Source organism: Panicum virgatum, chromosome 5N (assembly GCF_016808335.1).
Source record: "Panicum virgatum strain AP13 chromosome 5N, P.virgatum_v5, whole genome shotgun sequence".
Taxonomy (NCBI): Eukaryota; Viridiplantae; Streptophyta; class Magnoliopsida; order Poales; family Poaceae; genus Panicum; species Panicum virgatum.
Window position 1 is genome coordinate 7820291 of NC_053149.1, and position 11141 is coordinate 7831431.

Consider the following 11141-nt stretch of genomic DNA (forward strand, 5'->3'; position numbering starts at 1 on the left):
GTTGGTTCATGGAGGTGCCATGATTTTTATCCTTTCCTAGTAATTGAACTAAGAATAAAGGCTATTCTTTTTTCTCAAAAGGTAATTGTACCTTGATGATTTGATACTCAGATGAAAACATTGGGTAAGAAATGTAGGGTTAATGACTCGGCATAGATGAGGTGATCGTATTTTTCTGGATTTATTTCAGGATTTAATCGGCAATGTTCTTTAAGTGGTAGACATTGTGCTCGTTGATAGCGAGATGCCTATGGTGACTTCATTAATCTCAAGGATCTGCTGTCTCACTCTCTCGAAGGTGGTAGGGTTGTGTGTCTGTATTCATAGAGGTTGTATATGAGCATCTGTGTGTTGTATTGTGATTTGAAAAAATATATATAGAGCTAAGCAGCAAATCAACACATTCTAGAGAGCCCAGAATATAATGCATTTTATGTGGAGGAAGCAAGGGATATAGAACAGGTCAGCACAAGAGCAACCCAAGTCTCTTATCCCTTTTCTTTTATTTCCATGATGAGGACCTAGCTTTGACACTCCAATGATAGCTTCGCAGCCAGTAAGAATCAGCCAAAAATCATGCCAGGTGTGATTTGGAACTGCTGCTTGCAGAACTGGTAATCCCAGGCATAGACCAGGTCGATTCAGCCAGATCCATATGTTTTGTACAATTCATTTTTTTAAAAAAATCATTATTCAATGAATATTTAACTGGGAAGAAATTAAATCTCTTGGGAGAAACTTTTTCCAGTGGCCCACCACGATGCCAATGAGTAGTACGCACAGCGAAGTCTACGAAAAGGAGTCTGAATTCAGGGAGGAACATGAGGCTTTTTGGAACACAAAAGCAGATGATTTTATCACTCCAAAGTCGGCAATAAAGGCGTTTGGCCGGACGACAACGCGGTTCTATGTACTTTCACCGTATTCCTTGCCTTGATTTAGGCGTTTGTTGGTGTCCTTGGTTTGCTCATGAGGCGGTTGACAACGATAGCCACATCCCATATCATCTTTGGATTCAACTATCAGCTGTAAAAGTGTAAATTTAATCACCTAAGCTAAGATGCTAGAGTGAATAGATACTTTCTAGTCTCCCCGGAGAGAGACAAATTTCAATCATATTTAAATCGTATGCGTTCATGCGTTCATATTAAAAGAATGGAAAGATTAGTGAGCGACTCTATTATAATTTATTAACTTATTAAATCATTATGACCCTTCTCGCATGACTCTTCCGGATTGTATGCATCATATGCGCAAATTTATATGATCAAGCCACCATATTATTAATCTCTTGATACAACTTCATGACCGATATCATGTGAAGGTCATCACATTTTCGGTCGTCTAGTTTACCACTATTGCTGTAGTATGTAGAGAAAGTAACACAGGATTATAACCTATATATACTCCCTCCATCCCATAAAGACCAGTAACACAGGATTATAACCTATATATACTCTCTCCGTCCCATAAAGACCGTATAGAAAATTTCAGACATACTACTAGCTGTGGAAAAAGACCATGTTACCCTAATTAACTATAGCCGTTGTGATTGAAGACCGCGACGTTTATTCTATTCATAAATCCTCAATAAATACAAATACATTGGAACTTCTCAATAAATGCAAATGCATCGAAACTAAAAAAGTAAATATTTGATTGGCTTTATGCCCTTCTCAGTGCAATTCTTTCTTGATACCCATTTTTTCTTTAGTTGGATGAATTTTACTGGAATCTAAACAAATAGTATTTATAGAACAAAATTTGAAAGCTAAATAAATTGCCTTTGCGGAACGGAGTGAGTAAGTAATGACAACAAAATAAATAAACCGACCCCTCGGAAAAGAGAAAGAAAAAGAAAAAAACCTATTTGTCCAAGCGGCGGAAGTTTTCAACTACCAACACCCGCACCCGCCATCCAGGCAGGGGCCGCCACGGACCGGAATTTAACGGAAACGCCCCTCTCATTTCCTCTCCCTCGCTTCCCGGATCCATCCGTTTCTTTCCATTCTCGTTTCGTTCCTCACCAACTCCTCCTTCCAGAACTCCCAAAGTCTCCAATCCTCGGTTGAAAACCTACCGGGTTTGCGGCAGCAGGCGTCGCCGTCCTCGTATGAACCCAAGGTCAGTTTCGGTGGAGAAAAGGCAAATCTTTGGGTCCTTTTTTTGCTGCGTGTTTCGCGAGTTCTGCGTGCCACGGCGGCGCTGCTCTGCGCGCGCGTTTAATCTGTTCGTGGGAAGGCGTCCATACGTTTCTGTTGGTTTGGTCGCTGGTGAGGAGATGGAAGCCGCGAACTCTGTTAGTTCACGAGTCTGGAGGTGATTTTGTTTCCATCCGTGTTCTTCAGAACGCGTTTTATTCATCCGTTCTTTTGGTTGCGTTTTGTTCCAAGCTGATTTTGCTGGGATGAAAAGAGATGCCTTTTCTCTTCGTCTTTTTTTGTTTGGATCGGTAAGAGAGCATGTTTAGTGTAGTGGTGCCATCCCGCTTGGGCTCTGCCGACTGAAGTTTGTTTACTGCTTGTTCATTTTGTCTGTATGTTCATCAGGATTATGCCCTTTTGTATTTATTACTGTTTTCGAGTTCTGAGCTTGATGGGAAATCTAGTTAGTAATCTTTTCACGTTTTACGGATCCTATTGGAGAATTGGGGCTAAAGGTGATTTCTTATTTTTACCTTTTCATGGTTCGAGTTACATGTGGAGTCATGTAATTGCTTCTCTGAAGTATTTTCTCGCTCTTGGAAAGCATTGAGCAATCATCCTGGTGCCTTTTTCTCTCCTCTTGAACTTGTTTTTTTCTAAAGATGGATTTCTGTCAGTACATGATTTGATTTATTGAAGAAGTGAACTGTGATTATGTTGGTCAGTAGAGTTACAAAAGGCCGCTCCTTAATTTACAGCGGGCAATTTCCCCTTGGAAGTTGAAAGAAATTCTGTACCTTAGCACTGTTTCAATGGACTTGATTGTTTAGAAACCTTGTGATGCTATATTATCCTCATTTTTCAATTTGTCGGTAATTTGTAGATTGACATTTTTTTATTTGCTCATGAGAAATGTACGCTTCCACTTGCTGTTTCTTGTCCGTGTTTGTTTACTTTTTATGTTGGAATAAAATATTGAAGAAATCCTAGCAGCACATGTTCCTTAACACATGACTGAAATTTCCACCGTACTTGTTTTACCCCATTAGAAGTTTCCTCGAACTCCTTTTTTTTTTTAAAAAAAAAGCCAATTCCTTGTTTTTGTTGCACTGAGGATGTTTGGCTATGGTTATAGTATGTTAAAAACAAAGGCCTTACCATCACATTTTCTTCTTCATCTGGGTGGTGTATACCTTTTGTTCTTCTATAATCATATGGTTACTGATTAGCATGGAGACGCTAATCTGATTATTCATGAGCAAGGGATACACTAACTGACACGGATATGGAAAGATATCTTATAATTGGTCTCATCATAAATGCCTCCATTGCAGTTGGTGGATTTCTTCCTGCGTGTTTTCAGGAACATGAGTGTTATGTCAGCATCATTAGTCTAGATAAAGTAGAAAAAGGCCCTGTTAAGTTGGCTTTTATTTGCACGTACGTGTATTATGGTGGAAATAAATTTTCTATGCTACTTTACGCATTTTCTCAGCATTATTATCTTTAGCTTGCTAATTTTGTGGATTTGGTTGGAGACCATCTTTTCCTGTATTAAGTTTGGTCTGCATGCCTTTTGGTATGGTATGGAGGCAATGATTTGTTTAGAGTTGGAAAGACATTAGGTGTGTTATCTGCGAGGATGTTAATCAGTGGACAGTCTGTTCATGACAGGTGGGCAAGTTGAGCAAAGCTGAAGGCCTGTCCCTTATTTTGCAAGGGTGGTGTTTATAAGGAATCACCCTTCTTCGTTGCCGGTGGACAAACACCAAAATGGCCCAGCTGTTGCACCACCAGGATTCCGCGTTCTATAGCAAGGAATTACATGGGTGCCGATGGGGTATTCTTCAGTTCTTTGGATTTCGCCGTCGCCTGCGGTCCACGAAGATGCTATCTGACAATAAACACGGTCAGGGGAAAAGCAGTGGAGGTAAGTAACTGAATTCTTCTTTGTTCGATATTTGTGAAATGGAATGGTATATTAGCAAAAGGTAGTGGAGTGCAATTGAAAATTCATGTATTTGAAGCTGTTTCTTTTTGATCATCAAGACAACTTGCACATTTAATGATGCAATGTAAAACTGGTTATTATTTGGCTTTTTCAGCGTCCTGGTATTTATTTGTCCTTGTGTGGACGAAACCAAAACTATACTTTAAAATAGTGTGCATATGAACAATAATAGTAGAAACTATGCTCATGAATCCACATTAAACCATTTCTCTTGTGATGCAGGAAGTAAACGCCGAAGCTCCTATGCTCCATTGAAAAATGAAGACAGTGGCATCATGGATGATGAGACAAATACTGAAGTATGCCCAATAGCCCATCCTTACTTTCAAACTGTTTTTTTAATAGTACTAATTTTCATTTTATACGATCTCCTAGTCTGTCTTCAATTATAAACCATCTTCATGCCCTATTTTGTTGCTTGATGGTTGAGCACTGCATTATCATCCTCCGTGTTTTTTCCATTTTAGTTCAAATGACTACTAATTTTTCTGAAACTTTGTCTGATTTATGTAAATTAGATACTATTCATAAGCATTTATTGCGGAGCTGCAGTGTGGGTATTAGTATACACGTATATCTGACACTTCTTTGTATATAGCCATATAGTGTTTAATACAAACAGTTTATAGAAGTACCTTCTCAAAAGTATGCACAGTCGTGACTTACCTTATTCCTTTCGTTTCTTCTATTCCAGGTTGCAAAAAAACAGAAGGCATCAAAAAAGAATTCCGGTAAGGCTAGTTTGAGGTCCTTGATTCTAAGGAAATTATATGGAAAGGAGGGTCAGAAAGAAAAGATGCTTCCTGTTGCACCAAAGCTTTTGCGCACCATTTCAATACATTATCTGGAAAGCAACGAATATGTTCTTGATGGTGAATCCACTTCCAGTGGTGATGGCTCTTCACATAGTACTAAATTGTCAATGCAAAATTCTATGGACTCAACCTTGCGCCATTCGACATCTAGCATCCCAGATGGTTGTGATAGTGATCTAAGTTCTTCACTGCTCCTAAAAAGAGATGACAGCCATGTGAAGCGAAAGAGCCACCGTAGCATTTCAATGGATGGGATTCTTCACAAGGTCCCTTATGGAAAGAAGGTGTCTGGAGATATAGTCAGTGAAGGTCTCCCCCGATCAGCCTCTGCTACCTATGATAGGGATGGTTTGAAACCTTATACTGGTCCTGCTGCAAAGAGGCATGTAAGTCAAGGTTTTCGGCGTTCACGTTCCCTCAGTGAATCTTTGGAAAATTACTCTCGCTTACTTGATGCCATTTCAAGTAGTGAATCCAAAAGAATACTGACAAGCTCTAAGTCTACTAGGGATCATTCTCTAGATGTCCCAAGTGTTATGACTTCATCGCAAAGAGCTTCTGAAATTGAGTTCCGATCACAGGGTTTGTGTAGACTAGATGAAAATCAAACTGCAGAAGATGCCTTAGCACCACATGCTCAAGAGAAAACTGATGTCGATGCAGATGCAAACGTTGCTATGGATGATATTTCTAGTGATGTGGTTGCTGGTGAGTCTGAAAAGCCTGCTTTACTTGAAGAATGCGTCGATGACAAAAAATTTGATGTTGCGGTATCAGCTGAAGAAGACTCCTGTATTGTTCCTTCACCTTCAGAAGTTGTTGATACTTCAGAAGAACAGGCAGCAACTTGTGGTAATAACGACCAGGTTCCCTCATCAGCTGAAGTCGATTTGTGTGCTGCCCATTCAATGTCAGAAGAAGTTGACATCCTGGAAGAACATGCTGAAACTTGTAATGATGCTCAGATCCCCTCTTCAGCCCAAGCAGATTCATGTACTGTTCTACTTTCAGAAGACACCGAAATTGCAGAAGAAGAAACACCGACTTTTCCTGACAACCAAATGCATTCATTCCAGTTTCCAAAGTCACCAAAAGGTACTTCTTGTGTTCCTGATCACAGTCACGAATTCGAAGCTGACATAAGTCTAAGCTGCGAGCATGAATCTGAAAGTCCAATATCTGTTCTTGACGTGGCCTTCTCAGCTGATCCTGCTAGTCTGGTGAAACACACACCGCTGGATGGTGAGATTTACATCTAGTATTCGGAAACATACTCATGACCCAAATATTAACTTAGTGTCAATATCATTAGTGAAATTAACATCTCTTGGTTCTCAAATTTACTTTTGCGCTGCTCTTGCTTCAAGCATTACTTACAAATTTTTTTATAACATTTTATTGTTTTTTTGCCTCTTGCAGATACATCTCTAAAGCCAAGGATTCTCCATTTAAATGATGCTGATGTTTCAGCTGACACTACGATTGTACAAGAAAGTGGCTTTGATGATCTGAATGGCTTCCAAGTAGATCCAAGCCACGAAGTTGAGTTTAACTATGTGAATGATATATTCAAGAAATCGAGCTTCTACAATGAAATACTGTTTGATGAATGGTACTCACAGAACATCGCAGCTCTCCAAGAAGAGGATTGCCAACACTACGAGGCCGCAGCAGCAGCATTTGACTTCACTCAAATGTCTGCTGATCAGTTGCTTCTCTTCGATTTGACAAACGAAGCATTGCTCGACATCTACAAGAAATATTCTGTCTCCAAGTCCAAATTCTCCTGGTTCTCATCTTCGGGCAGACCAAAACCTGTGGGACACCGTGTGCTCAAGGATCTATGGTCTAGAGTGAGCTCCCGTCTGGATGAACGACCATGGTCCAGCATCGAAGTCGACACGATTTTGTCGAAGGATCTAGCAAAGAGCGACCACTGGATGAATTTTGAGAGAGAAGCTGATCATATGGGGAACAAGGTGGCAGACTTTGTGTTTGATAAGCTTCTGACCGAACTCGTTCTTCAGCTTGCAGAGTTTTGAGTCAAGCTAGTTATTTTTTGGGGGGAGTTTAGGGTGTTGTGCAAAGGCATGGAATCATTCTGATGTACATATTATCACAAATTCTTTTTTGTGTCGGTTGAGGAAAACATACTCTGGGGGGCGTTGTTGTTAGGTGTTAGGAATTCAATTCATGTGCTGGAAAGTTTTGCCTGTCGGTTAATAGTATAAAGAATGGAGGAGGAAACGCTTTGCTCTACTATTTGTGTGACCTTGAAAAGGAAGTTTATTTGTCAGGCCGGCAGAGGGGGGAAAATTGCAGTTCATGAATCGATTCAGAAAGGTTATAAAACTCTAGCCTGCTCAAACTGTTGGTGATATTGGTATATGCATATTGTGGGGTTTAATACTTTAATTATACTCCCTCCTTCCCTGTTTATAAGGCATACACGTATATCAAGATTCAAACCTTGTCATCTTTGACCAATAATTTGACTATTAAATTTTTATTTTTATAATGCAAATTTCATATGATTGGATTCATAATCAAATATATTTTACAATGATTATAAGTTTATAATCAAAAGTGATATAATATATGATAAATAAATGGTCAAAGTGTTGTTTAGAAGACCGTGTCATGTTCCACCATGCCTTATAAACGGGGAAGGAGGGAGTATTCTCTAACGTCCAGATACTGTCGGTGATCAGAGCCATTCTCTTCTATGCAACTGTGATCATCTGATGACTACTTGACTAGGGCCGCAAAGGGAAAGTTGTGAAATAGCAGACTGGAGCCATGTGGGCTTTACTGGGCAGGCTGATATACCAAGATGGGCTGGGTTTGGCATTCCATACATCATGTGGGCTTTCTTTACTGGTGCTAAGCCTGATGGGCCCAAATCACCAGGATGCGCTATTGAGCCTGCTCAGGATGCCCAAATCACAAGTCACAATCTTTCAGACACGCCGCATATCTAGTTGTTGTTCCCCCTTCCCTCAAAAAAAAAAAGTTGTTGTTCCCCCAAGATGAAAACACGCTTTGATCCGATGCTCGTTATCTTTTTCACGGACGCATGCAAAAAAACAAAAAAAAAGCGAGAGAGAGAGAGAGAGAGAGGAGAAGAAGTTATTGTCTGTACGTGGATGACTCACCGTACATTTGTACGTGGTATATATAATCTGAAGTGAAGAGAAGCATCTAGGGAGATCCTCATCAGTCATCCCTGAACACTTTGCATTGGCCAGTCTGAACCTGGAATATGGATAACGACGAGTGAGTCCTTCCTGGAGCTCGATCTTTCTTCAGCTCTCTCTCCAACCCACTGAATTTCGCAGAAAAGAAAAGGAAGATAACCCAAAACCTGCTCTCTTGCAGATATTTTGTAGACCATCAGGAATTCAGGATGGTTCCAGAGCCTCCAATCATGGTGCCCAAGAAGGCGACGCCCACACACACACTGCACACATGGTCCGCAAGAACTGGGTGGTGAAGAATTGGAAGACCCTTCAACCCTTCTTTTTTTCGCCACCGACTTTGGTGGGGGTGGTACGATACGATACGATACGCCGCGGCCAATCTTATCCGCGAGCATGACACGATTTTTTTTTTGAACTATGCCAGGAGCACTGGCCCATCATATAAGACTCAACAATGAGCACCCTGCATGACACGATTGACATTGGTGTTGTCGCTGAAACCCAACAGGGAAACGATAGCAGACGGATGGATGAAACCTCGATGGCATCTCTAGGCACATGCTGCCTACCCGGGTGCTACGCGACTGCTACAGTTGATGGAAAAGCTGGCGCAAATGGGCGCGGCCTGTTGCTTTTTCCACCTTTTTCTAAGAGAGTGACATTTCATTCGTAGGGCACCCGATTCCTGATTACTATTAGCTGGGATCATGTGATCGATCAACTGTTATCAGACCGAGTACTAGTATTTAATTTCTTTTCTTTTATTAATTACACGATACAACTCAATGCATACTCATCTCTATAAACGCATGAGCGCAAACTCTCCACCCTTGAGCATCGGATTGAATCAGCAAATCTTGAGATCGAGGAAGTCACCATAGATGCCCCACAGTCGATGCGAACATCTACCATTTAAACCACAACACCATTAAATTTTACTTTCGCTATTTACTTTCTTTTCGGGTTTTTTGTGAGAGGATACACGTAGCGATGCATGCAACTATGTTTTTTTTTCTTTCCTACGGAGTAGTCTCCTATACGAAGAAATCACAGGTCAATGCTGCGTCCACGCCTCCACGGTAGGGTAGGGATTTCTTCTCTTCCCTGTTCTATTATATAATCTCGGGAAAAATCCGGTTTACACCCTTCAACTATCGCGAAAATCTAATTTTCAACCTTCAACTACAAAACCGGACAACATAGGCCATCCAAGTGTCAAAACCGGGCAAATTTGGCCCCTGTGGTGGTTTTGAAGGTGGTTTTCCATTTTGTGATAATTAAAAATATTCAATTTTATACTAAAAAATTTATAAGTAATTCATTTTAAGTCAAAAAATTATGAAATGGGTATCAAAAGTTTTCTAAAAATGTAACATATCTATTGTCACATGACTTGTGAGCAATTCAGATCTAATTTTTTTATGTTTATAATATTTGGCTGCTTGCAGTTATGTCTATTATTTTTAATAACTAAGATTTAAATGGAGCAATAATAGATAGGTTACATTTTTAGAAAAAAATTTGGTACTAGTTTCATATTTTTCTGATTTAAAGTGAATTAGTTTTGATTTTTTTAAATCTAATTAGATTTATTTAATTTTTTTAGAAAATGCAAAACCATCTTCAAAACCATCCGATGACCAAATTTGTCCGGTTTTGACTGTTGGATGGTCTATGTTGTCCGGTTTCGTAGTTGAAGATTGAAAACCAGACTTTTGCGATAGTTCGAAGGTGAAAATTACCTATAATCTCACCCAACAGCGACATGTTTGCGTGCAGTTTAGGGCAAGCACACATGCATGCCACCTCCAGGCTACAGTCTAATCAACAGTTTTTAACAGTGCCGTAAGCAGTGTGCATGCTCCAGTATCATTTGATGCTGTCACTCGCTAACCGCCGTGTGATTTTACTGTGACACACACACACATGGTGTCCTTATCCAAACTGAAGGGGCCAGGGCCGGCAGGCCACGTCGTGTGCCAAGCTGAGATATTTGTGGACCTCATTTTTACACGCGTTTCATCCCAACTGAATGGCTGGATGCAAAGTGAATTTGAGCCTTTCCATCTTTTTTTTTTGCGTTGGGGTAAGGTAACTAGGGTCAGGTCTAGGTCATGTCCAGACACAGAAAGGTTCCCTTGGCCTGCTTTACTACTTCGCCTCACTGTCCTCACTAACAACGCTGAGGTTGTATTTAGTTCGCGAAAAAATTTGGATTTTAGTATTGTAGCATATTTCGTTGTTATTTAGTAATTAATATTCAATTATAGACTAGTAAAATTAAAAAGATTCATCTCGTATGAAATAGTTAAATTATATAATTAGTTATTTATTTAATTGCATTTAATGTTTCATGCATGTGTTCGAAGATTTGATATAACAGATACTGTAACAAATTTTTTGGTAACTAAACAAGGTTTGATGATATTTGATTTGCATTTTTGTAAGGATTCAAACATTGCAGCTCATCTTTGTGGCACGGCATGCACATCTTTTTTGGATAAAGGAAACTGAAAGTTAAACTATTTTGTTAAATAAATAAATATCATAAAAGCACTGTATATTTCTTGAAAAATAAGCAGATGAAAAGAGACTTGATACGACATATACTAAATTTCTCCTATTTCCAGGAGTGTACATATATTTCTCTTTGGTTTGGTGTCTGGTAGTAAGATTGCTATTATTAAGATAGCAAAAATAGCAGAAGATATTATCGTACTGCCGGTTTTTCAGGTCCATTTTGTGAATGGCGACTGGTCGAGGGAGGTGGATAGGACCGGAGCAAAACATCAACGATCATGCATTTCACGGTATTCCGATTCTCCTCCTCTTTCGTGATGGCCCCTGCTGCTTCTTCGGCACCACTCATAACATCCTTTCGGGAGCAATTATTTGTGCGGAATAAATTAAGTCTCGAACAATATTTCCGGCACAAAATTCTTGCTACGGTTATGTTGCCACTGTTTATAGA

The 11141-nt window shown here is 39.8% G+C and overlaps 1 protein-coding gene across 4 annotated transcripts; it reads left to right on the forward strand.

Moving 5' to 3' along the window:
- The first annotated feature begins 1902 nt into the window (after positions 1-1902).
- On the forward strand, positions 1903-7322 carry LOC120673548. 4 transcript variants are annotated; one of them, XM_039954437.1, is made up of 5 exons: positions 1903-2124; positions 3819-4074; positions 4378-4454; positions 4850-6065; positions 6390-7322. In XM_039954437.1, the coding sequence occupies exons 2-5, from the start codon at positions 3918-3920 to the stop codon at positions 7010-7012; spliced, it is 2073 nt and encodes a 690-aa protein (XP_039810371.1). In that variant the 5' UTR covers positions 1903-2124; positions 3819-3917; the 3' UTR covers positions 7013-7322. The 4 variants fall into 4 exon arrangements, with proteins under 4 accessions (XP_039810371.1, XP_039810368.1, XP_039810369.1 ...); XM_039954434.1 differs by having other exon boundaries at positions 1917-2124; positions 4850-6212; XM_039954435.1 differs by lacking the exon at positions 1903-2124 and adding an exon at positions 2135-2319 and having other exon boundaries at positions 4850-6212.
- The last annotated feature ends 3819 nt before the right edge of the window (positions 7323-11141 follow it).